The sequence below is a fragment of the Ailuropoda melanoleuca genome, chromosome 2, assembly GCF_002007445.2.
Source record: "Ailuropoda melanoleuca isolate Jingjing chromosome 2, ASM200744v2, whole genome shotgun sequence".
Taxonomy (NCBI): domain Eukaryota; kingdom Metazoa; phylum Chordata; class Mammalia; order Carnivora; family Ursidae; genus Ailuropoda; species Ailuropoda melanoleuca.
Window position 1 is genome coordinate 46,887,883 of NC_048219.1, and position 27,696 is coordinate 46,915,578.

Sequence of the window (27,696 nt, forward strand, 5' to 3'; positions counted from 1 at the left end):
GGGGTAATTCTTTTAAAGGAGGTTAATGACCTTAATCCCATTTTACAGATGGGAATAAAAGCAACTGGTTTATCATATTTTCTCAGGTCAGATATGCCTCATTAACATTCATTAGAATTTTCACTGCATTCAATTTCAAACCAAGCTCCTTCCCTAAGGCACTTAATTATTATCAAGAATTTTCTGGCATTCACTCTTCACTGATTCATATGTCAAACAGTTGAGCCCACATATGTGCTAGTGGTGTAAGACCTGCCTGGAATCGTGAGTGGATCAACTGAGCCAGACTGTGGGAAGTAGTTTGGGATCAGTGCAGGGCTACCCTTTAATAACAATACATAGTCATAGTGATATTTGTCGAGGGCTCCATATGTGTAGGCTCAGTGTTATGCATTATATATGATCTATTTATAACCCACAGTAGCAATCTCAGACCCCCATTTTCAAAATAAGGAAACGGAGACCTAGGGAGCAACTCGTGTAAAGAATAAGTAAGCCGAGGGGCGCCTGGGTGGCACAGCGGTTAAGTGTCTGTCTTCGGCTCAGGGCGTGATCCTGGTGTTGTGGGATCGAGCCCCACATCAGGCTCCTCTGCTATGAGCCTGCTTCTTCCTCTCCCACTCCCCCTGCTTGTGTTCCCTCTCTCACTGGCTGTCTCTATTTCTGTCAAATAAATAAAATCTTTAAAAAAATAAATAAATAAGTAGCCGAAATAGGATTTGAGACTAAGCCATCTGAAGCCAGAGGTCATGGTCTTAATCACTAAGCCAGTGGTTCTCAAATTTACTATGCATCAGAGTCACCCAGAAGGCTTCTTAAAGCATGGATTGCTGGGCCTCCTTCCATAGGTTTGATTGGGTAGGTGTGATGCAGGGTTGAAAATTTGCATTTCTAACCAGTTCCCAGAGGATGCTGAGGCTGATGATTCAGATACCACACTTTGAGAACCACCGCTCTAAGTGATACTTAATGTAATCATCTTTGACTGTGCTCAGCATATACTGGGAAGCCATTCAAACTTTTCGACCAAGTGGTGACCTAGTCAGAGTTCTTGCTTAGAAAAGATGAATCCGGCAGCTACATGTAGGGTGCCAGAGGACAGGTAACAGACTCAGAGTTTCCTAGTGAGAGTAAGGAGAAACAGAGAAAGGGCAATAGATGCTGGGAAGTAGTGGCCTGCTGGAGTGGAACCAGAGGGTTTGCTGAATGAGAACAAAGGGGTCATTAGAGGTGACCCTCTACTCCTTGGTCAGGGTGGCTAGAGGAATTATTCAGCCCTTCAATAGGAATTGAGAGGATAGAAGGGAATTCTGCCTTCTTATGTATTTTATCTCCTGTTTCCACATAGCATCCTGCTATTTGTTCCCTTTATTGTTTTTGTATATGGTATTTCCACAGCATTTTCCTTCTTCCTCTTTACTTACAGGACCAGNTCTTCCTCTTTACCTACAGGACCAGTGTAGCCTAAGGGCAGCTATAGACTCTTGTTCTCTTCTGAGACGCTGTTCTTATCCCCAGAGGACCTCTGATTCTCCTACTCCCACATCAACTCCTGTTGAGCTCTGCGTCAGGGTCTTAGTGAATTCTACTAATCATGACTAAGTTTTTGGTTTCTGTGTTTTATCAGAAGCCCATCCGGGGAACTTACTGTCAGTGATGGAGGCCTCATCATCCATCATAAATTGTGTTCAAAATAATACATGATTTTTAGGCTCAAAATTATTGTATTGGTTTTTTTGGTCTCACATTTTGCTTTTATGTAATTTCTTTTCCATAAGTAAAGGATGCATTTTTAAAACACCATTTACAAATATGCATCCTGAGAAAGCATTTAGTCTTCAATTTAAAACAAATTACCTTACCTTAAAAGTACAATTTTTAAAAGTCCTTAGAATGATTTTTATAAACTAAAATAATAAGGAAGCTAGAGTAATAGAAGGCTTCTGAGAATCTCTTTATTAAGTAAATGGTTTTACAAAACAATCCCACAGAATGTATCCTTAAAAGAAATTTCTGTTTTATACATGGAATTTTCCTGAAGTGAGGACAGGTTTCCATAATGAGGATACATTATGGCTGAGATAAACCAAAGGTTACCATTTGTAATGTTCACCATTCTATCGTATCATAAAATATTTGTTATCTATGCCTTGATTATGAATGACAGGTTTTTTTTTCAAAAAAATGACTGAACTAGGTTAAGAATAGGTCTTTAGTATGAAAATATAAATGCACGTCATTTAAATACACTCACAGAATTCGTGACCTTGTCTCCTTTTCTTAAAAATTTGAGACCATCTCCCATGAGTGCCACCAACTTTCCTCCTCAGTCCCTCTAAACTTCCTTAAAAGCTTCATGGATCTTCTTCTGTTTATCTTCAGATAGAGAAATAGTGCTTCTCTTTTCTGAGTCCAGCCTCTCCCTTTCTCCCAGGTCTTGCCTGGTCCATCCATGGACTGATCACTTCCTCTGCCTCTGGCTCTTTCTTCCTCAGTCCCAGCTTACCTCCGTCAGCCTTCTCTCTCACTCCTGTCCTCTGACACCAAAAGTTATGTCTTACTAAAAAAGAAACAACCTTATTGTTCTGCCACCATTTTTAATATACTGATACGGAAAGAGAGAGAAGAAGGAAGGGAGCCCTGGGACATATTGAGAGGTAGGGAGTCTTGGTCCACTCATGGGTGACAAAGAAAGGAGTCCCCTCTGAACTGTAACATGTCCAAACAGCTGGGCTGGGGGGACTTGAAATCAAACCAACAGAAAGCAGGGCAGCCCCTGACTAAACTTAGACCTGGAAGTTGATTCATCTTGGGGTACTTGCTTAAGGCTTCAGTTCACTCAGTTGTGAATAGTGGTGACAGGGGAGCAGAAGTAAAGAGAAGCTTGAACAGTCCCATGTTTCCTAGGGCAGGGTCGGGGTCCTATCCCTGAGAGCACAGATCCACTTTCTCTGTGCTCTGAGTACCCGGAATGGACAGTGTTCTTACACGTATTTCTCTTTTGGGCAAGAGCTCAACAACCACCTTTAACCCCAGAACGTTTTTACAGAAGGCCCTCTCTCTGTCACCGTGGGGGTTTGCGGAGGTGGAATTGTGAGATATACGGAGCCTGTGCTCAGTGGTGATAAGGAGTACACTCTTGCAGTCACACCAGCTGGGTCCGCATCCTGGCAAAGCCATTTCCTATACGTAATGTTGGCCAAACTAATTAACCTCTTCCATTTGCTTCCTTATCTATAAAACAAGGAAAATAATAGTACTCACTTCATGATTATTGTGAAGATTAAGTGAAACCTAAACCTTAAAACAACATCTGGCGCATAGTTGCTACTCGATAAATGTTAGCTATTATATGAAATATATATCCCAGCACGATAAATTCCTACCTAATCATATACATGTGCACACGCACGCATTCTATATTAAATGTTACGATTTTCGTAAAGACTTTTTCGTTTCTTTCCTTTCTTCCTTCTTTTGTTTAGCAAATAATTGGTAGGGACCCACCCTCTTCCAGGCACGGGGGATTTGCTGATCAACAAGGTGAACCCAATCCCTGCTCTCACAGAGTTGTTGAACAGACCATTTTGGCAAAGCATTATAAACTTTATAATAAGAGGGGCACGGGGTCTACCAGGCAAATACGTGATTGAATCAATTGTGAATGGATGTCTCTAGTTATTTCTACATAAATATTAAGTGTTTTGATCCTGAAAATAAGTAGAAATTTCTTCAAAACCTGAGCTGGTCTCTTTTTAACGCCATTTCCGCTATGACTCATAATTACTCCAAAGCCCAAAGTGATGGCGGGTCTGCATCCACAGTCGTTGTTAATCGTCTAAACAGATAGCTGGGATCCAGGTAGAGCAAAACATCGAGATGAAGGAGATGTATCGATGTCCTTCCAAAGACAGATCACAGGGAGTAATTACTATCTGCCTTAGTTCCCACCCCTCTCACTTTTCCTACTCTCTCGTGCTGAGATTCACTGGCCAGGGATTGTTCTTTTTAAAAAATCTGGTTCGGGCTCTATTGGAAGCTGAACATAGCAGGTGAAGCATTCAGGCTCGTGATGAATCAGAGCCAGACACAAATAGAAGGCTGTGGACTCCAGGGCTTCAAAGAGAGACATTTAGGGCAGTTCTGTGCTTTCACTTGCTAAGAGCCAGAATCCAAAGGAGGAAGCCTCTGCACCACGCGTAAATAAAGGAAGCGTGTTCCTAGCGTTCCTCTGGGAACCTGGAGCAGCTCGGATTACCCATTCTCCAGACGCAGGTTCCTTTCAGTGGGGTGTCTTATATTAGGAGGTAGACCGAGGGGCACACTTCCAGAGTGCCGCTTCAGAATATTTGTGGTGGGCATTTCATGACTCATTCTCCCAACATGGTATAGAAGACTGACTCCTGAGGATAGTATATATTTAACAAACAGCATGAAAAAGAGGGAATCTGACTTTCCCCCACATATTTCAAAAATGCAAAGCAGTTGTTTTCTAAGTCTTTCAAGTGCGTGTGTGTGTGTGTGTGTGTGTAAGCAATCCCAGCATAACATTCATTTTCTGGTTGAATATTTATTATGGATTCAAATCCAGATTAGAATTGGTGTTCTTTTCAGGTTCAAAATCTGTTGTCTTTTTACCTTTGCCCCTGATTTTAGTGGAAACTTTGTCTATTTGCCTACAGAGGAATTGAGGGTGAGACTGTGAATATATAAAACTCAGCTTTAAGGGGCGCCTGGGTGGCACAGCCGTTAAGCGTCTGCCTTCAGCTCAGGGCGTGATCCCGGAATTATGGGATCGAGCCCCACGTCAGGCTCCTCTGCTATGAGCCTGCTTCTTCCTCTCACTCCCCCTGCTTGTGTTCCCTCTCTCACTGGCTGTCTCTATCTCTGTCAAATAAATAAATAAAATCTTTAAAATAATAAAAATAAAACTCAGCTTTGCATGATCCAGAGTATCAACAGACTTGCCCCAGAAGCCCACATTTCTAACACCAAGCCCAGCTGTCCACCAGAAATTGAAAAAGCCAAATTACTAATGAGAGGGAAGAACCGCACGCATTCACTCACTCCAGCAGATGACAGGACCGCCCGTCCTGTAGCAACACTGTGACGGAGAACAGCAGTGAGGCATGGCGTGTGTGTCCTGATTCCTCTCCTCCCTGTTACTGGCCCTGTCGCTCACCTCAGGCCAAGTACCTGAACTTTCTGCTCTCTAGTTTCTTCACAAAAATAACAATGATGATAATAATAATATCCATCTTTCATGGTTGCTGGGAAGGTTAAATGAGACTTTAAACATATATGTGAAACAGATGTTCTAACACTTATGATTTTAAAAAGTGCTTTTAGAAACATTATCCTAATCGATACTTCTGTGAAATATCTACCCCTGTAAAGTCATGTATCATAGAATCGTGAGTGTGATATTTGTGTTTTGCTGTTCTCTAAGTCATATATCTAAGAGAACGAGCCAATCCTCCTAAGCCATGGTTCCAAAGGCACAGGTGAATGTGGGGTTCCTGCTTTCACTAGAGAAGTGCTCCTGTGAAACTTCGGCATTTGGCCACAGCCTAATTGTGGCCAGCCACACACACAGTTGAGTAAATTTTTTGCTGCAGCGCCCACAAAATCTCTAGTGAATTCTCCTATGTGAAATGTCTTTAACGCACACAGTACCTATGTGATAATTGATACCAGATAGTATTTGGAAGCATTCAGAAGAGCCTATTGGGTATTTTAATAGCCCAATCTCTGCCCCGTTCAGCTGGTTCTGGAAATCTGCAGAGGGGATGCCTCTGTGGGTCTGCCTAGAGTAGAGGGGTTTGGCCCTTCCAGGAAGGGGGTGCAGGCTCTCTGCACCTGATACAATATGGACTCCAGGGCTGCTGCCTAGTCCCATGGACTGTGGCCAGACCTGAGGTAGGGCCAACTGGTGATTACTGCAGGGCCTCTACAGACCCTTTCGTATTTAAAAACCGTACAAGAAAATGCATCAGCAAAAAGCCACATAAATATCTCCAGAAAGAAACTCAAACTATTTTCCATTTTTCTCACTACTGAAGGCTGTGGACATTCTTTTATTCATTCATTCATTTAGCAAATATTTATTCAGAGCTTATACTTCTAGGTTCTGCAGTACAGCAGCAGATAAAACAAACAAAATAATCCCTTCCCTCATGCAGCTTTTATTCTAGTGGGGGAGGAGAGTGACAAACTTTTTTTTTTTAAAGAAAATTATGTCGTATACTAAAGCAGAGATGAGGGATAGGGAGTGTAGAAAGAGATGTGGTTTGCAGTTTTCAACAGAAAGATCAGGGAAGACCTCACCCAGAAGATAAGATTTGAGCAAAGATGTGAACAGAGTGAATTCAAAAACCATAGGTCTCTAGAGAAGAGCATTCCCGATTGTGGGAACAGAATGTGTAAATTTCTTGAGGTGAGATCATGTCTGCAAATTCAGGGAACAGCCAGGACACCAGAAGGAGCAACACGGTCCTAGGGAAAAGTAGTAGGAGACAAAGTAGAGAAGTGACAGGGGCCAGATCATGAAGGAGGTACAGGCCATTGGGAGGACTCGGGTATTTTCTGAGACTGAGACTCATGCCACCGCAGGGATCTAAGCAGAGAAGTCTCATGGTCAGGCTGCTTTTTAAAAGGATCACCCTACCTCATGTACTTTATGGCACTGAGAGGAATGGTGGTCAATTCGTTCTTTCTTTTAAACCGACTTTCCTCTCATTCCATTAGTTAATAAATATTTTATTTAGCACAGGCTGTGGGCGAGGCACTGGGGAAGACAGATAAGTGCAAAAAAAAGCAATGATGAACCATTTAATGAAGAACATACTAAAGAGGGCAGCTACCCAAGTGTTGGGGAACAGAAAGCCAAGACAAAAGCAAGGCACGGGCGGGTTGCATCACTTGGTCACAAGCCACAGCTTGGCAGTGGAGGTGTCAGCACTAGAAACCTTATGCTCCTGACCACTTAGCCAACCTGCCCGGAGCGCTGGGACTGAGAGACAAGGCTGGAGACATGACCAGGTCTTCAGTTCCATCAAGTTCATTTATTAACTATTGTTGAGAGCATACTCTATGCCAGGCCCCAGATAACAGGGCCACAGGGGTAAATGACAGAACATGGCTCCTATCCCGAAGGCGGGTGCAGTCTGGAGCGCCCCGTATCCAGGCTTAATAAATACCAACGTAAAACTAACCATGGAGGTCTAGCTATGCAGCCCGCCACAGAACACTTCTTACAGAATCCACAGTCGTGTTCCTGCCAAAACAGAAGGCTGGAGCAGTGGTGGGCTCAGCAGGAAATGTCAAACCCTGAGTTGCCCCAGGGTTCAAAGAAGCTTCCCAGCACATCACACCAGAGCAGGGTAAGAGCCCCCACGTTACTGGCAGAAGAGCTTTTCAATAAGAACAAGGCACCCTAGAAACATAATACCATTTTGTTATTCAGGGTCTGACAGCAAAGCATCCACAGAGGAGGCAGGGAAAGCTTTGGTGTTGTATGATGAGGCAAAAGGTCCCAGAGGTTTAGTATACATTCACTTAAAACAAAACAAACAAACAAAAAAAACATTGCTTGTAATTTTGTAACCTCCTTAGGGTGTTTCAAATGGTTTGTGAAGATCAATGTTCTACACGTTCAAAGAGTTTAAGGAGTTTTCAAATCTTTCCATTCAGACTGGCCTGTCATCAAGAACAAAGGAACATGGAATTTCTTGCAGGGATCTGAATCCACACAACAGAGCCTGGAGATGTTCAATCAGCAGTGGCCTTTGAACTTTTCTCAATCCAAAAGGGGAAACGAATTTGTACTGCTCTGTAGGCGCCTATCTACTTGCCGCTTTTATCTTCTGTCAATAAAATTGGTTTTGTAATTTTTACTTATGTAGCCACCCAGGGGCCATTATTATAAAATAGTGGTTAAAAGCTTGGGCTCAGACAGGCCTGAGTTCAAATTCAAGTTCGGACTACTTATAAGCTGTGTGACCTGAGGCAAGTTAGTTGAGCTCTCCAAGTCTCAAGTGTCTTATCTACAAGATGAAAATAAAAATATCACCTCCTTCATAATGTTGCAGTGAGTGTTAAGTGAGAATGCAATTTGTACACACGGATTAGATGTACACTATCTTTCTTTTCTGTTTTGCCATAAGCTCATGTATTTTAGTCTTTATTATTCCTCTTCTAGGAGGAACTACTAAAATGAAAGATGAGTGGAGATCCTGCTTTCATTGGGATTGCGTTGTTTGGCCCAAAGGTGGAAGACAGCTTAGATAAACACCACATATAGGGTTTATCTATTGCTCCAAAGAAGAGGTTGATAAACTATGCCCCACAGGCCAAATCTAACTCTCTGCCGGTTTTTGTAAAGTTTTTGTGCACATGGCCACACTCATTTGTTTACATATTGTCTATATCTACTTTTGTGCTATGATAGCAGAGTTGAATAGTTGCAACAGAGACCCTATGGTCTGCAAATTCTAAAATATTTACTATCCGCCATTTTACAGGAAACATTTTCTGACCCCTGTTCTAGGAACTTATAATATCAAATTTTTTTCAAGTCACGTAGCTCTGAAACTGCATACTTTGGAAACTGTCTCCCCAGTGGAAAAATAATAAGGCTACTTTCAAGAAGTCAACGCATTTACTTCAACTGGTCAATGCCAGGTGCTATGTGAGGCCCCAGGGGACACAAAGATTCATAAGGCAGCATCCCTCCTGATAAAGAATCCACAGTCCACTTGTTGATCAGATGAATATGCAATGTGATACAAGTTCTGCCGAGGGCGAGAGCAAATGCCTCGGGCAGCATGGAGGCCACTGTGGTTCCCGCTTCCTTTCCATATGGCCATCACCTCTATCCCAGAAGCCAAGTTTGAAGAGAGACTCTCAGTGGTGTTCCTTTTCACTTTCATATCTATAAGACTGTGCTGAAAACCAATGAATGGATGAGGATACCCTAACAGAGGACATTCACAGATTTCTCTGGCAATGATGTGAGGGGTGGACTAGGCTGGCCAGAAAACAGAAATAGGGAGCCTTCTGCAGACGTCACTGTTCCAATGAATGTAACAGGGGAATGCAGTTGTTCTTGGGCAGTGACCAAAGAAATGGAAGGAGGCTGACCAATGAATCAGAGGTAAATAAACAAAGATAAACATGAGTGAAGTTGCAAGGGAGGAATCACCATTCATTCATTTAATAGATATTTATTGGATGCCTAGTTCATGGCAATTAATTGAAGGCACTGGGGATGGAGACACAGTAGTACATGAGACAAACAAGTCCCGGCTGTCATGAAACTTACATTCCAGTCAGAAGAGGCCGGCCATCTTAATTTGGGCTCCTCCCAAAACGGACCATGAGAGAAGCATTCAAGTGAAAATTATTTTTCTAGGATGTGATCTCAAGCACAGTAAAGGAAAGAGAAGGAAAGAAAAGTAAATAAAGGGGTACGTTAATGATTAAGTCTGCTGTGAGCAACTAAGGCTTAATTTCATGTTGTATCCTCTGAGGGTATAGATCATATTCTCAGAAGTTTCCCAACACGGAGCAAGGATGCTGGAATATTTATCCACCAACTCTTGTCCCTCACTGATGGAGGCTCATTTGGATGGATGGGAAGGAGAATTAGCTATCCACTGCCCCCCCCCTTAAGGGCAGACACAGGAAACCATGAGCATGTATAGAAAATTCTAAAGGTGACTTCCTAAGTATATCAAGGCAGATACAATATCTGGCTACATGGGTGACAAACAATGAACAAATACCCAAGAAAATGAGATAGTGGTAAGTACTATGCAGGCAGTTAGAACAGGTTGATAGGATAAAGAGTGACTGGAAGGCTAGTTTAGGTGGGGTGGTTAGAATGACGAAAAAAAGGAAGGGCCTGGGAAACAACATTCAGCAGGGTGAAAAAGGAAGTGCAGAATGCATAAGACAGGAAGAAGAGAGAAATAGAAGTCCTTTGTTGTGGACACAGGATAGGAGGCAGGCTAGAGTGTTATGGGATGAAGTCCCTGGTGGGTAGAGGCCAAACCACGAAGTCTTCATTAGCCAGAACACGGCATGAGAATGTTGTTCCACATGTGTTGGGCACTCACTGAGGGATTTTCAGCAGGAACATGACATGATCTGATTAACATTTTTATTTTATTTTATTTTATTTTTTTAAAGATTTTATTTATTTATGTGACAGAGAGACAGCCAGTGAGAGAGGGAACACAAGCAGAGGGAGTGGGAGAGGGAGAAGCAGGCTCCCAGCGGAGGAGCCCGATGTGGGACTTGATCCAGGAACGCCTGGATCACTCCCTGAGCCAAAGGCAGACGCTTAACGACTGAGCCACCCAGGCGCCCCTGATTAACATTTTTAAACGTTCATCCTGGTTACTCCTCTTCCCTTCCCCTTTCTTCCTAAATGGTTTAGTCCAAAAGCCATTAGATAGGGCTGAGCAAGGTTGTCTTCTCCATGGGATGTGGAACAGGATGGCTGAATCCAAGTGGGGTACAGAGAATGTCCATGTGGAGGGTAAGAGTGGTGGGTGGCAGCTGCCTGGCCTGAGGTGTCAGAGCTAGAGTGGGAGGAGGGGAGGTTTTCCGCGAGGGTTTGGGGCTACCCAGCCACGATCTAGAGCCCAGGTATGGTAAGGAAGGCATCCACATGGGAGAGAAACCTGGTTTGGGAGGTCAGAGTCCAAGCCTGGGAAGGAAGATGTCCGTGAGAGGGGTCAGTGAAACAGTGACCCCACATGATGTGTCAGAGCCCATGCACAGTGGGAAGGATGTTCATGCAGGGAGGTGGTGGCCACAGTGGTTCCATGCAGATTGAGAAGGGCATCGGTTACAGGAAGGTGGCTGGTGTGGGCAGTTCGGAGCATGAGGGTGGTGAAGAGGGTATAAGTGTAGCAGGCAGCCCTGTGCTACTGACTGGAACCCACACAGGGGGTAGCAGGCAGCCCTGTGCTAGTGACTGCCCCCCCATCACATGGGGCACAGCTCAGTGCTGAGTGCTGGAGCCCAAGGTAGGTGAGGAGGCACCTGCTTGGGCAGACAGGTGGGAAGTAGCCCAGAGTGGGGTGTCAGAATACAAGAGGGGAAGGGAAGCAGCCACATGGAAGCAACACTGGAGCCCAAGGTGGTTAAAGGAAGGCATCCACATATGTGTTGAGGGATGGGAGTGGGACAGCACCCAGAGATTTGTACATTTGGGAGCAATGATCAAACAAGTTAATATATTAAGGTTAATGGGACCAGGTTTCTCACTGTCAGAGAAGGGCATTATAAACATGGAAACGGATTCTGTGGTGTTGGATTGGATTGGAGATAAAGGTATGAATGTATGATTTGAGCGTGGAGGGAGAGGTCTGAATGTACTTACCCATGTATGTATACACATGTGCGTTCTTCACCTCTGCACCTAGGTCTTGATTTCTAAATACTATTCTCCACAAAAAGGAAACAGGGTACTTCGGAGAAATGGCAGATATCAAGGCTGGGACAAGGAACGCACAAAATAAGCCTGGAACGTCTGGTGCCAGAAAGTAAAGAGATACTCAAAGATGAGTGTATATCAAAGGGACAGCTTAACGGGGCTCCTGCTTGCCAAATATAAGATAATTTAAGCATCAAAATAATGACAGTAATGTTATAAACCATTGAATAAAATAGTAACTTTAAATCCATACGGATATAAATAAATGAAGATATTGAAATTTGGTTGAGATATGGAATATTTATATAGTCTCAAAGTAACTCCCCACAAAATACTTATTAATTATAAAAAGAGTCATTTTGTAGTACAGAATCCTGTCAGACACGACTTCAATCAAGTAATGGAAAGTAAGAACACAATGATGGGACAAATGAAAATGCAATGGGATACAAGGAAGAGAACATAGCATCATTTCTGTGATACTTTTCGCCAAAAATACATAATTTTAATTTAATCATTAGTAAACCTCAGATAAAACCAAATTCAAGGATATTCTGCAAAATAACTGGCTTGTCATTCAAAAATGTTGAGGGTCATGAAACTCAAGTAAAGACTGAGGAACTGTCTCCAATCGAAGGAAATTCAAGAAACAGAAGAATTATGTGCAGTGTATGATTCTCAATCTGATCCTTTTGCTGTAAAGAACATTACTGAGATAATGGGCAAGCTTGAATGGAGTTTGAGAGTAGATGAAATCAAATGATTATATTAGGCTATATAGGAGAATGTCTTTATTTTAGATATATACTAAGGTGTTTGGGAAATGATAGCCATCAGATTGACAACTTATTCTCAAATGGTTCAGGATTTAAAAAAAAAACTGTACCATTGTTGCAACCTTCCTTCATTTTGAGATTATTTCAAAATGAAAAGTTAAGGTTTTATATATTCACTTTGGCCATTTGATTTCCTAGGTCTTTGCACATGCCCCAAGTTATCCCTATCCCAGAAGTCCCCTCCCCTCAAGAACCCTTGCTTGTCCTTCATTTCCCCCCACGCATGGAGGTTTACCTAAATGTGTCTACATTTCTATTTACCCCAAAGGGTAGAGTCCATGTCCATCACACTCATACCTGTGTCCCTAGCACTTAGCACAGCACCTGGCGTTGTGCTTGATAATTAACCACAGAGAGAAGGAGAGAGACAAAGTTATAGGTAGAAATTTGGAATCTTTTCTAGAGCTAACTGAGTTAAGAAAAGCAGGTGATTTGTATGCTGCCTGGCCTGTGTTTGAATTACAGCTGTGTGATCCTGGACAAGACTTAGACTCCTTTTCCACACGTGTAAAACGGGCTGTTAGACGGAGCGAAGATAGTCAGATTTGTAAGGCATTAGCAGAGTCCCTGACACTTAGCAAGTAGGCAACAAATTTTTGTTTCTCTTTTCTCCTTAAAAAGAGGAATAAAAATTATCAAAGAAGACTAGAAGTTTAGAACCCCAGGTTATCTCCTGACTTCATGTTAGCCTTGATATATGAACTTGGATAAGTCATTTCACTTCCCAAGTCTTTGACTTCCTTCTTGGTAAAATGGGAGGTGGGAAAAGGGAGTGAGAGGTGAGCTTTATGACCGTCATGCCCCCAAGATCTCCTAGTTCTAAATTTAAAATACTTTCCCTTTTTTGGATGATGGTACAGAAGGTGAAAGATCAGAGAGATTTTGCTGTATTTGACGATGGCCCCCAGTTTTAGCAGTCAAGGCATGCGAAGTCCCGCTCCTACTGGATTGCACAAATCCTCATTTATACCTGCTGAAAGTATAGGTAAGTTGAGAGATGGTGGTATTGTTAGGTTACTGTTGAGCACATTAAAAATTTATGAGCCATCAAAGAACTAGCACACAGTTTCAATTCTTGCTGCATTTTTCCTTATTCATAATTCTTTTCCTAATTGCTTTTTCCCTTAAAAATGGGGGAGCGGAGACCTTGGATATTTGCCTAATGGCTCAAACAGAGCCATGACCCATTGCCAAGTCTTTCAGGCCTTTTATAGCCTGGGGACATTTGCCATTGAAAGAAAGCTGATGGGTTTGATTTTTCTGAAAGAGATATTTTGCACTGACCTCTGGCCCTATTAAATACTTTGGCCATTGCCCATTCTCTGTAATGGGAGCAATAAATTTGATTTAATTTAGGACGTTATCAAGTAGGGAATATTGACAAAGACAAAATAATGTTCTGAAAACAGCCAGGATGAAATCATGAATAAATAAATACGTTGAACTTAGCTGATAAATTAACAAATGCTTATGCATAAGAGTCTGACTGGACTATTTAAAAGTTAGGCCAAAGGTGATCCCATTTCTAATAGAAATGTCGTCTTTCTCTTTCGGCCAGAGAAAAGGTGGGCTCCATAGACATTGCAAAGCATAGGAAGGCATTTATCCTTTGTGACATCTGTTTTAAATAGATCTATTTGTTTTCAGCTAAATGCCAAAAGGAACAGCCAGATGAGTCTAGCAGCCTTTTCTATGGCAAAGCATTTATTTTCCTTGTGTAAACACCTTTATTAGGGATCGCAGCAGGCTGTTTCTTTACCTTTTCTTTCTATTATTCCCTTATATTAGTGTCAAAGAACTGAAATTCTGGTTAGATGTTACCCGTATGTGTTTCATTTTGAGTGAAACAAATTACTTTTAACTCGGATACATTCCTCTTGAGGAAGGGGATAAAGGTGCATATGCCATTGATCCCCTTGCTAATATTCTTTCATAAGTAACATCATTATGACAGATGGCAAAAGAAGTCCTAACAAACCACAAAGCGTATTTGCAAAGCCGCAAGGCCTTGGATGGTGTTGCCTTTGCAAAGTCCAAATGACTAAATCTTCTAGGTTACCGGTAGCCTGGGGGCATCTTTTAGCGGCATAAAAACTAATTGGACCAACTTGAATGGAAGAAAATTGTGCCTGAAGTCTTTAATCACACTAGTAACCTAATGGTTTTCTGTTAAGCGTAGCCAGGGCAGTGTTTAGGAAGATGAATCCATGCAAGCAGCTTAGACAGCCCTGCACGAGATCAGAGAGTTGTGGGGAGGCATAAGCATCTCATTTAGAAAGTTTAGCATGTATGTCTCAAGTTTTGGCACAGGGACAAGTAAGCCATTGTTGGATAGGGGAAAGTAATGATTTTTAAAAGATCTAACTAAGCAAGACATGAGAAAGCTGATTCTGGTTTCTCTATGATGATGAAAGGTACTTCTCTATGTGGAATGTAGTATTCGTCTTTATATGCAAAGAGTCCAAAACTCTGTAACTCAGGAGTAATTCGGGGAGCTCCCCAAATGGTACCAGACCAGCAGTTTGACATGTGCTGCTATTAAATGTAGCGTGTTTTACAAGAAAGAGCATGGATTGGAAGTCTGAAGACCTTTTGTTCGAGCTCTGGCTCTGCCTCTTACTAGCTCTGTGAGTTACTGCAGGTTATTCAAACTTTGAGCCTGACAGAGGATGGAGGTAAAATTAATGCCTTCCCAGATACCTCATGGGGGGTTTATAAAAATGCCCTAAGCTAATCAGTATAAAAGTATGTGCCAACTATAAAGCCCTCTACAAATATTAGAAATCATTATTATATCATTATGGTAGAACTTAATGTTCTGTGTCTCTTTGTTCTTACTTAGTTGTTTTAATTTCACTCTTGCTTTCAAAGTCATATAGGCTCTATTCATTTGCTGTAATGCACCAAATCAAAGTCCCCGGCTCTGTGAAAACCACACTCGGAAGAATGTGATAAAAATGGTTTCTTTTGGACTGGATGCCCACCTGATGTCTTCTTTGGAATGTAATTCAGTCAGAAGCAATTATGGCACTAGCAGATATTCTGAGAATTCATGAAATCCCACAGCCAAAACCATGATTCATTGCTCCAATACCAAAAGCATTTGGCAGGCTGTAGTTTGGAAGCCACGATCCTGGCTGCTTTTGAAGCTCTAAATGGGGCCATTTGAACTCGTTATGGCCCTGCCTGCTCCCACCACTCTGGAGAGAAGGCACCAGAGTCCCCTGGACTCTCTTTAGGCAGTATTTTTCTTACTTCCTCATGGGCCTTGCTTAACAATATACCTTTCTGGATTTAGAGATGACGGAGTGTTTTGGAGTTTTTCTCCACCTCTCAGGCATTGCAACATGAATATGCTACGAATTTGTCTTCTATAAAAACTTTTGTGAAGCAGCTCAGGATTTTTTAGTACCAGCCTTACACAGCCTGTCATTCAAATCCTTAATGATGGATTTATGTGAAAGCGATTTCTGCACACTTTTCCTGTGCTTCATCTAAGATGGCAGCGTGGTTCTTCCTTTGAAATAGACCACAAAAAGAGATGGTTCCCTCAGGCAAATATCACGGTTCGGTGACTATCTGAAATGAAATGTACGTAGACAAAAGGCTGCAAACACCACCTCGCGTGGTAGCAGTAATGGGTAGCCAGGTATGCTGTGGCATGTATGTGGAAATCAGGCATTCGGTCCTGGCCAAACGGCAGACACTTCAGATGAGGAAGATAAAAATCTTCTGCCTTAGTGAGAAATGTAATCTCACTCAGCCTTTCCAACATATGAAAACCAGTTTCACAAAGTCTGCATGGTTCACAAATCCCTTCCGAAGAATCATAGAACATAAGAAATGGTGGCACCTGGAATGTCACATCATTCGGATCCCTCTATAGCACCCACAGCCATGAGGTACTCCAGCCATACCTTGAAAGCTTGCAGGGATGGGATAGGACAGTATCCCCTTCTAGAACAACTCTGTCTATTTGGGGATAATTCTGACTTCAGGAAATGTGGTATTTTCTTTATTTTTTTTTAACAGTTCCCAGTGTCCAAGGCTCCGCTTTTACCCTGTAGAGAATGTCACCTACCTGAGTCATACCAGTTCTTCACTTATTCAACCAGTGACAATTCAGTCTAACCACTTGTCATTTGGCACAGATCTCTCCTTCTTTCATCCAAGCACTCAGGAGAAGCTCTGTCCAGTATCTGCAGGAATCCAAATGTATGTTCTTGCCTATGGATTTCCCCTTTAAATTTATCCTCAACAAAAACAAATAAAGCAAACCTAACATCATGTTGTGGTTTTTCTTTTCTTACTGAACCCATGGTAGCTTCTAGTAATCAGTGCTTTTTTTTTTTTTAAGTGTACAGAAAAACTCTGTTTCAATATTTCTTTCTGGAGTTTTGCCTGGCATGTACATTAACCCACTAGTTTAGTTTATAGACTCTGCCTTCCTCCTGCTCTGAAGAATTGAAGCTCTATTTGGGTATATTTGATCATCTAGCACTTTCCGCCCTTTTCATAGTTCTTCTGTAATCTTACATACCTATTGATTTACTTCTCTTTTGGATAATACTTTTTGCTTAATGCACTTGTCGTGAACATTGTTATCTCTGCCTTCCTTTCAGCCAGCATAGCCTCCTAGTTTAGAATGTTCTTGTCTTTGCTCAGGGTTCATAAGCCCGTTCACAGACCACGTGACTGACTATAAACAGGCTAGCTCGTTCCCACAAACCACGGTCTGACTGACATGCACACACAAAAATACAGATTGCATGTTTTGGATATGAGTACGAACTGGCCGAATTAGCTAACAATCTACTAGGTAACCTATACCCGTAAAGCTTGGATTGAAAAGCAGAAAATATTTTTTTTAATTTCAGTTCTGCTCTTCATTTTGGATAAATTATTTATTCCCTGGTGCACCTTTGTAAGAGACACGGCTGATGATCGTGTTTATCTTTACATAAACATCACAACGCTGATTTGAACTATTTAGCCTGAAACGACTGAAACCTTTTTGGTGCTTAAATAAGATGTGTCGATATAGTGGGGTAGTGTGCCAAAACTAACATAAAGATTCTGTTACTCTCTTTAAAGGAGAAAACGTCATTACATTCCCATTAAACATCTGCATGAAATTACCTGTATAATATTCTATATCATTCATAGACAGGCCTATATATGATATATAGCACCCTCTTAGCATAAAGAGGGCTACCTAATTGACTAGTAATATTGAAACACCGCAAAACCGCGTGCTTTTCTTACCTGTCATTAGTTCACATTTACTTTCACTGAATTCGTGGGGCAGCGGCATCGCTGGACATGCCGATTTTCTCTGACCACAGCTTCAGCAAACACCGGTCCTGCTGGTGTGTCCCTTAAACTCTGGACTTCTGTGAAACTCCTGCTGAAGTCTGGAAGCACGTGGGTTGAGGACAACCAGTTCCATCGATCAGGGTCTGGTTTCTTCGGCTTTGTTTGACCTGGGCGTGCCCAGCCTCCATCTGTCTGTCATCCTAGATCAGTGTCCAGAGCCAGCCCATGTGGTATCTCTTGGGCAGGAAGGTTAAGTCCCCTGGCATGAGTTGTATTCAGCAACTGAATAAATAAGACAGCTTGGAGATGGGCTTTTATTCATAGGAAACCAGATAGCCTTTTTGATGATAAAATATTTATTCCCTATTATCTTGTTGTTGCCAAGACTACTATGGACAGCACATTTCTTAAACGGACCTAGAGTGCCAAAGAGGCTTTAGTAGATAAATGTTAGGGTATTAGTAGGTACAATTTATTTTGAAAAATATCTTGAAACACATTCTATTGCCCAGAACTGAGTGTGTGCTACTTAATGTTGATTGAGATAATACCATGTCCCACTTTAAGTTGATACTTTTTCTTCTTTTTAATCATTGCTTTCCTCTAAGAAAGAACTTCACTTTATCCCTTAAGAAAGTGAAGCCCAACATGTAGTCATTTTAAGGCAGCTAAGTAAATTAAGCAGCGTGAATTTATATTAGAGTTTAGAAAAATCTAACTTGTTCAAATGAACATTTTGTAATAACTTTATTTTGCACACTTTAATTATTTTAACTATTTACAAAGTACCAGCTGAGCCCCGTGGGAGATCCAAAGAAGTCAGACAAGGTCTCTGACCTCCAGGAATGTTCTGTTTAGTATGGTCCACTAGATGCAAGTACAGATGGTGCTGCACCAAGCGGACTCTGACCAGCACTGTGGTCGAAGTATGAAGTACTAGGAGGGCTATGAAATTCTGGGTGGGGTTTCCAAGAAGACTCTGAGGAAATGTTGCCTTTGAGTTGGACTTTGACAAATAATAAAAGTAGGTGACATTTATTGAGTGCTTCCTAAATGCTAGCACTTTTCAAAGTATTTAAAACTTATTCATTCTTTAGTCCTCATGCTTAACCTTATAAGCCAAGTTTTGTTATAGTTCCCATTTTACAGTTGCATAAATTGACCTGGACACAAGAGAGACCACAGATACACAATTCACTGACAGATGTGATTCGATATTAGGGTGAGGGTTTCCAGGACTTCAGGTTTTGAGCCTGGAGAGGTAAAAAGGAAGCAACCCCATTAACCAGTATGGCAAAAGAGTAGAAGCTGGATGAAGAGAAGGGCTAATGAGGGCCAGGAACCAGGAAAAAATTCCCGTTTGAATAGCGGATAAGCACACAGGCTTTGGAATCTAAAAGCCTTGGGTTTGAACCATAGGTGAGCCGATTACCAAACCTGTGTGACAAGTTACTGAACTGCTCCAGCCTCAATTTTCTTACTTGTAAAATGACAGAAATGATCTGGTAATGATACAGATTAAGGGAGATGAGAGAGGTGAATGCTTACTGCATAGGGATCATGCAATAAACATTATCATCACCATCTCTTAAAATTGTCATTATAATAACAGCAATATAATAATACAATATCTCTTGGCATGTGGTTTCTTGATATTGATTATTACTAAGATAATAATGTTCTGATTATTAGTTCCTTTTAAGTAAGGCTTACAATGATAATAACTCAGGTTTTAGATTCAACACCCCTCTTTATTACATTTAATCAGCAAGACAAACAGGAAATTACTTATGTACTTTTCCCATTTTACAGATAAATAAACTGAGGCTGAGAACAGGTGGCAGGCCCTTTGTAGCCTCCCTAGAAGAGCAGGACTCACACCCAGATCAGATTTACTCCAAATAATTCTGAAGTCTTTCCCAACTAGTCACTTGTAGCATTAAAAACACCTTTGTATCACTTTGTCAGTTTTCTGGGATCTATGCCGAGTGAATAAGCTGTGTTTTAGAAAAATGTTATTAGCAAACCACCACCATGGTTTTCACAGTCTGAAATCGTGTGTCTCTTGGAATTTTACAGTGCTGGACAGGGTTCCCCTCAAGGCCTGTCTCTGGAGGAGATGAAGAGAGGTCTCCAGTTCTCACCCGTTGACAAATATGGTATGTAGATTCTTCAGATTGATTAAGGGACCTGCCCCTAAGAAGGTGATATTTATTTGATAACAAGGGAGAAAAGATTCTGTTTTACATCATAACAGGACATGACAGATGCTTTAAAAATATTATATTATAAAAGTACAAACTTGGATCTTGAAAGTCTTATATAACTCTGCATTTACCTTTGAGTTTAATAACGTGTGTGTGCATAAGTGTGCATTTGTACAAGTATATCAGTGTGTGTACACGTGGGCGAAGATAGAACTCTCCTCATGAAAAGAGGCACCTTCGTCTTGTGATATTCCAAACACCTTGTTGCCACCTTCCTGGGTTCACTGCCTCTAAGCCCCACATCGCAGGTATGTTGGGAAGAGAAAAACAAGAGAGGAGTTCCCACAATTACATCATATGCTGGGGAGCTCTTCCCCTTTAGCAAGTACCCAAGTGTAAAACGTAAACCCAGCCATCCCCTCACAAAGCTAGGGAGGAGGTGAAGGTGTCATTGGTACCCATGTTGCACAGGACTCCTGTCGAAGGAATGAATAAAGCTCTTTGAAAGAGTTAACACAGTTCTATGCAGGCCCCTGGAAGCCAGAGAATGGGTAATCGCCCCTATCACCAGCTGCCATATTAATGTGCGAGGCCTGTAGTGTCCTTTTTCCAACCTCTAAGCCTGAGAGGCTCTATATTTAATTGGAATTTTAGCACAACGGGCTCATTTATTCATGGAATTTTCCTTGACAATATGGAGGACTGAAAAAAAATGTACGTCAGTTAAAGAGATCAGATTTATTACAAGAACTGGGTTTGGGGAAGAATAAATTGGCTGATGTGTTCCCGGTTCTCTGATTTAGATGGCAACAGACCCTGGAAGCCCTCAGTTTCGGGATCCTCACCAATGCACCTCGTTTGCCGAGTATTATTGCCTAAGGCATTAGAAAGCCTTTGAAAAATAAGAAAAAAACCTGTTCTGGGCAGATGCAGACAAACTACTTGGGAACATTAAGGAAAGGGAGCTCTGTGCTCTGGCTCCCAGGACGTGTCTAGAATGCAGCCGAGTGCTTTTTATCATCAGCTTTACAACATAATTGGCCAGTCTAGTAACAGGGGAAAATGTGCTCTAAGTGTCACATCATCACATTTTTTTATAGAGATAATATCATTTTTTTCAAACCTTTACAGATGTGACCACACAACCACAAAATATAGGGCACCCTTTGAAATGTGTGCTTTGACCAGAAGTCATTCCTTTCATGGTGGAGGAAGCGTTTCAAGACGAAGCGTTTGGTTAACGATCTGTTTCTTAAAGGAGTAAGACTTTGAGCAGATCTCCTCAAGATGAAGACAGAAGTGATGCAGAAATACAGAAGTTGGGTTTTCCCCTGCGTGTGTGCACCAGGGTGGAAGAAAACGTTAGGTAGGGTGTTTGGATGGAGTGAGAGCCCCAAGAGACAAAGGAGATAGATTTAGCTTCCCGCCCTCCCAGGAACATGGCGCGGTACCAGAAGGAACCTTTAATTTCCCTCCGTTTTCATCGCATAAGCCAATTGTGGTAAAACAGCTAGTTTGGGACCTGTCTCTTCCTCTCCGCCCCCAAAGAGCAGGGCTAGAGAATGAAGATAAAATTACACACGTAGCAATCTCTCTGTACTTGAGACCTTTCACCCTAAAGTAACAAAACAGAACGTGCAGGCATGGTTCAGTCTTTTCCTAAAGCCGGGGGTCAAATTTCACTTGGGTCCCTCTCCTGCGAGCTCTGGCGGTGATGCATCAGTGAAAACTGTCAGCGCACAGCCCGCTGACTCAGCCGCCCAGCCCCTAAGGAGAGCCACGAAGAGGGACCAGCACTCCTGCTGAGATTTCCCTGGAGGCCTGTGGGGAGGGGGCGTGGAGAGCCTCAGGCATGGGGTACAGTGGGGGGCTGATGACAGGAGTAAAATGATCACGAGCTTATTAACGGCATCCACGCCTGCCACGCAGGTACAGTTTCAGGCTGGACAAGAGGAAGTATTTTGCTTTAGGATGTAGATTTTGCATAAGTCCACCCAAAATGAGGATTCAGCGGTGTGTCCTGATCCCGCCTGCCCTCCTCTCAGCTTGCCCCCACCACACCCTGGTCCTCTCTGACCGGGGCCAGCCCCCCCACCCAGGTCAGCCGCAGCCCCAGCGTCTCCGTCAGGAGAGTGTGTGTGTGCAGCCTGACAGACTTTGACAGACACCCTTCTGATGAAAATAAATAAACCTATCCAACCGCATCTTGCTAGATGCCTTGATGAAAATGTGGATGGCGGAGCTGGTTCTGAAAACCCAGCTATCACAGGGCAGCGGAAGCCGCAATAGCTGTTGACAAATGTGCCCACTTTCAGAGACGCGGTGAGTGACCGGCTTCCTCCCTTGCAGTGGGAGAGGCCCCGCTTCCCTGCAGGTGCCCTGTGTTCTCTCGGACAGTGCCTGACCCTGAGCCCCTAGTTGCCTGTTCTCTGGACACAGCGGGGGCTGTCGCTACAATGAGCATCAAATACCACCGGGATTTGGACCTAAGCTTTGATGTCCACTTAGAAACCAGGTGCTCAGGGAGGAAAAAGAAAGCAAGACCTAACCAGAGGCAACCTGCTGTAGAGAGTGGCTCTTCCTTTTGCTCTATGCTTAGCTCCACCTTCGTTTTATCACCGCCATTTCACTTCACACTCACAGTGTCACACACTGTACGGACGGTCTGACCTGTGTCACCTTATGAATTAATGTTCCTATTTACAGATGAAGACACTGAGGCTTAAAAAGGTTAAGTGGGCAAAAATCACAGAACCAGTAAGTAGTGGAGCCAGGGTTTAAAGCCAGATTGGCCTGACACGAAAGCCCATGCTTCTAGCCATCACAATACACCACCTTCTTGAAATGACCCCTTCTGGACTCCAGACTTGGCCACCTTGGGTCCCAATCACACACCCATCATTTGTGTTTCTCTGGTCTCAGCTCTCTGTTTGCATTTTCAATTTTGCCTTTGTTGTACAACTGCTTGCCACCACCTTCTGCCCAGACTGGTGCCCAGGGCCCAGGAGAAGCTGCCTGGCAGCTCTGTGGTGCACTGGGTGAGGCTGGTTAAGAAAAAATGGCCAGAGGGACCGCGAGGCCAATAAGTAACTGCTGAACTTCTATTCCGATGCAGGCTACGTGTCTGATCCCATGAGCCCGATGCATTTTCATTCTTGCCCGAATAGTGGCAGCTTTGAGGACAGCGGCTGACAGCGTTCCACGGATACCTAAGGAGACTTTTCCCCCAAACTGACAGCAACAATTCCAACCGTAGCAGGCTTGCTTCCAATTATAATATTTTACCCTCTAAGGTCTCCTTAAATTGGCTTGTTTATTCTGGTCCTATTTAATTCCCTACCACAAGTTGGGCTTTGGATTTGTGGCTAAGGAGTGAAATGCAAAAGAACCAAGACAGAATGTATTTAAAGAATTGGTTTGAATTTTGTAACTGAAAGAAAAAATTTATATCATTACTTGGAGATGGGACCTAAGTCTGGGGTGGGCACTTAACAATTGTTCTATTTTCCTAGGCTGAACTATCTAGACTCGTGTTTGAGAACTGTGGGTTTGATTTTTTAGAATATTGTTCATTTTCTTATGTTTTTATATTACCTCTCGTGTCCAGCTCTGTGATTAAAGATTCTTTGTTGGCACACAAAATGGGTTCAGAAGTGTATTTCATTCCAACAGGAGGTCTTCTGAGTATACCTTCTCTAAGACATATTGGTAACGACCTTCAGATCAAGACGCTTGCACAATATTGCACTTATTTAGCCTCCTTTCTATATCAGACCAAGTGCTCTGTGCTTTGTTTGGACAACTTGTTGCCGTCAACACCAAGGTGTCATAGATGCTTTGCGTATAGGTATGACACTGGCCTGCAAATGCAAACCTGCTGTTCATACCAGAGTCTGGCACAGAGCACTGGAAGGATATATGAGGTCCAGTGGCCTTCAAAAAAATGAGAAATATGGGGGTGCCTGGCTGGCTCAGTCAGTAAAGCCTGTCACTCTTGATCTTAGGGTTGTGAGTTCAAGACCCATGTCAGGGATAGAGTTTACTTAAAAAGAGAGGGAGAGAGAGAAAATTCTGCTCTTTGAGCTCATTCCAACCAGGAAGACAGGAATACTTCCACCAAACAAAATAGTTCTGCCATTGAAAGGCAGACTTGGGAAAAAAAAAAAAAGGAAACCATGTAAATTCAGTATGATGATTATTGCTTTTTAATCTCAGTAAGAGAAAAAAAAAATTAGTAAAGGAAGATGGGGTAGCCTCCAAACCAAGGTTTCTAGATCTCAGCACTGTTGAGGTANGGAAACCATGTAAATTCAGTATGATGATTATTGCTTTTAATCTCAGTAAGAGAAAAAAAAATTAGTAAAGGAAGATGGGGTAGCCTCCAAACCAAGGTTTCTAGATCTCAGCACTGTTGAGGTATTGGAGGGAATTCTCTTTGTGGGCGCTGTCCTGTGCACAGTGGGATGTTTAACTGCTTCCTGGCCTCTACTCCCACATGCCAGTAACAGCTCCCAGAAAAAGTCTCCAGACATTTCTAAATGTGTCCGGGGGGACAAAACTGCCCCAGGTTGAGAACCACTGCTCTAAACCCTGAGAGGACAACTGGGGCTTGAAGAGCGATGAAAGGAATATAGAGCCTGGCTTTGACTGTATTTAGGCAAATCTGCTTTTTTCTCCTGAGTAGTGTGGCCTCATATACAAATGGAACTAAATGGGAAAAGTGCTGATTGTTCCTTTCATGTCTGTGGTGAGCTCCTCCATCCTCCCCTCTCTCCTCCTACTGATTAGAAATTATGTTTCTTGAGGGCAGTTTCTACCAGAACAGCAACCCCACCTCTAAAACCCTTCCACGCCTTTTCTTATGACCTGTGGTTGCGGGGTCCCAGTCCTCTGAACAGCTTAGGGAGAGCCCGGACCAGGCCGGTAGAGGTTACAGGCACGATCCTCCCACTTCGGGTCACTCTGTTTTAGCCCCCAGCCTCTTCGCTTCCCCACCAAATTATTCTGGAGTCATAGGTGCTCTTGCTAAGGGTCTTTCTAATAAGCAGGACCAAGGAGCCTGAAGTGGCCATGGAAGCATAAAGCCTTCTGGTAAGGCGCCGGCTAAAAAGCACCGGCCTCTGCGGCTCTGCCTCCAGTCTCTGTTCTGGCTGCTTCAGGCACTAAGCCAGCACCTAGCCCGGGGGTCTTCAGGCTTTAATCCTTCTATGAGCTAGGTTGAAAGGAATATCTTAGAAAGTTTTAAAAAATTAAAAATGAGTAAGTAAGTAAATAATCAGTTTTAACTAAAAGATTCACAGTAGGTGTAGTGCCGATTGTATGTATAATCAGGACAGTGCTGGGGTAAACCAAGCATCCTCCCAGGTTCCCAAGGAATGGAGGTCCCATCCAGAGGAAGGGCAGTTTGCTTCCTTTTAGAGGGGGATTTTCTAGAACACAAGGTGTGAAGCTCCCTTTCTTTGTTTCCTTTAATTAACCACCTCCTCTCTCCACAACGTTTTTCCTTAGGTTACGGCTTCCCTCTGGCTCTTGTCTTGTCAAGGATCTGCAAATAATGAGACTAATGTGTCTTGATTCCTGAGAAGGGGAACCTTTTCACAGATGCCAACCCGTAGCTCACAAACCCTTTTCATTATTGCACCTTTAATGGGGCCCAGGATCATCTTAGAGCTTGTCTTGAGATCATGAGGTTTTGTGTGTGTGCGTATGTGTCTTTTCTCCTTGCTGAAAAATGTCTCACTAATTGCTTTCTTTTTCTGCTGGTAAAAATGAACTTCTGTGATCATGTTTTTGCATGCTTAGCACATTAAATTTTTTTCGATGTGCATGCAGCACTGAGCTCTCTTCGAAGATGTTCAATTAGCTATAATTGTAAGCCAAATTACAGCAGCACCAGGAGAGAGTTATTCCAACAGAGTGATTATTTGGGTTAAATTCTTTCCAAAGCTGACATTTCCCTGGGAAAGAGGGAAAAAATGGGTGCTAGTGGTAGGAGAAAAGGCTAGTGTTAGATAATCTATCTGAAATGAAAGACCTGATTTCTTTCTCTCTCTCGTTCCCTGTCTTTACTTAATTTCCTTTCCTTTTTTCCTTCCTCCCTCCCTGCCTTCCTTCCTCCCTACTCCCTCCCTCCCTTCCTTCCTTTCTTCTCACCCTTAAACAATAACCACTGGCTTTGGAGTCCAGCAGACCTTCTACAGTAATCCTGTGACCTTCGGCAAGTCACTTAACCTATCTGAGCTCCAGCTTATTATCTGTAAGATGGTAATAATAGCATTTCTCTTAAAGAGTTACAATAAGAATTACAAATACTGTAAAGTTCATTGTACAGTTCCTGGCACACAATAGCAGATATTGTTGTAAATGTTGTTGTTGTTTACTGTTACTGTTATATCACCATGCAGCCAAAGAGCTGTGCTACAAGAGGAGGGCATGAGAAGGATGGAGATTTTTTCTCTCATGGGAAAATAACCATCAGTGTCCCTACAACCCCACCGTTGCGAACAGTGAGCTCCCGAGCTCACACTTCTGAGGCAGTGTGAGCCAAGATCCAGCAACCTTAGGATTGTCTCATTCGGTGATGTCTTATTTATACCTGAAATCAAATCAGAAGAGAAATCAAATCCTTTAAATCAAATATAAGAACCAAGAAGCATTCACCAACGAGGGGGATGCTAAGTAAAAATAGCAAGAAAACACATGCATTGAGCACCTATTATGTGGCAGGAACTGCTTTAGATGATTTTAAATGCAATTATGTCACTTAGTTCTGCAAATAATATTGGAAAGGGAGAATTGTTTTTTCTTGCTCGCTCGAGTGGATAACGAATCTAAGCTAGTATCGAATGGAACCAGGATTCAAAACTAGGTTTGTAGGTTTGCCTTGCACCAGTATCCGTGATCCGCTCACCACACTCTACTGCCTCTCTAGCCAACGCTTGCGATCCAGGACCATGGTAGAAGCTAACAGATCTGCAGTTCTGCAGTCCTGGGGAAAATTTGGGAATTAGCCAAGGAGAAGTTGCAGGGACCAGAAAAACAAACCTTTCCTGATTGCTGCGGCTCATTATTGCAAAGTAAAACCAAAAATATAATCATCATCATTTTCTCTGTTTTAATTATGGAAAAGAAGGGGCTGGAATAATCTCAAGGCTCAAAAAATACACATTGTTATTTTCTAGGCGGAATGAACCAGAAATGATTGACAGAAGCAAGACTCTCACTGTGATAAGCAGGAACAAAAAAGTTATGAGGGCAAAGCACAGCAATTAGGGAAGCCAAGGAGTTTCACATTTTCCTCTCCTCATTAGCACACTGGGTAGGGAAAGCAAGGAGAGATAGTGGAGCCATTACCAGCAGAGTTTGAATGCCTTATTCCTTCCTAGTTTGTGGTGCATGCAGTTACTCAAGCGTAGGGACCGAAGAGCTCCCCCGATCAGTTCCCATCCATATTTCAAGAGCCACGAGGGCAAAGAGGAGCCATGTGACATCGGCAATCCCTTCCCCAGGATCAGCTGAAGGCTCAGCGGCCACAATAACAGACCGTGGTCTGAGACTTTCAGCTCAATTAGCAGCGTATGCAAAACATGATGGAGAAGCAAAGTTCCTCTCCCTCCTTGGACATCCTACCTTTTATGAGGCTAACTAGAAATAAAAAGAGCAGGGGTTGCACATTTCTCCTCAGGCCAGAGATCCAAGGCAGCACAGCAGCGACCAGGTGGCAGGGTGCTAATTAAATTAGGCTTCTTGAATTAAAACACTGCCACGAGTGCCAAGCCCTGCTGATGAGGACACGTCTCCAAAGCACTCTCAGTCGAGCTTTATGTTTAATTAGTGAGATAAAAAGAATATTATCTCAAATATCTGTCTTTTAAGCAATGGGCTCATATGC

The 27,696-nt window shown here is 42.7% G+C and overlaps 1 protein-coding gene across 1 annotated transcript in view; it reads left to right on the forward strand.

Annotated features, from left to right (window-relative positions):
- Positions 1-23,267, forward strand: part of LOC100478721 (serine/threonine-protein kinase TNNI3K) — a 292,736-nt gene extending 269,469 nt beyond the window's left edge. The window contains exons 24-25 of the mRNA XM_019797164.2: positions 19,678-19,757; positions 22,921-23,267. Coding sequence (XP_019652723.1) covers positions 19,678-19,757; positions 22,921-22,997 — 157 coding nt within the window. The 3' untranslated portion in view covers positions 22,998-23,267. The remainder of the gene's footprint in view (positions 1-19,677; positions 19,758-22,920) is intronic.
- The last annotated feature ends 4,429 nt before the right edge of the window (positions 23,268-27,696 follow it).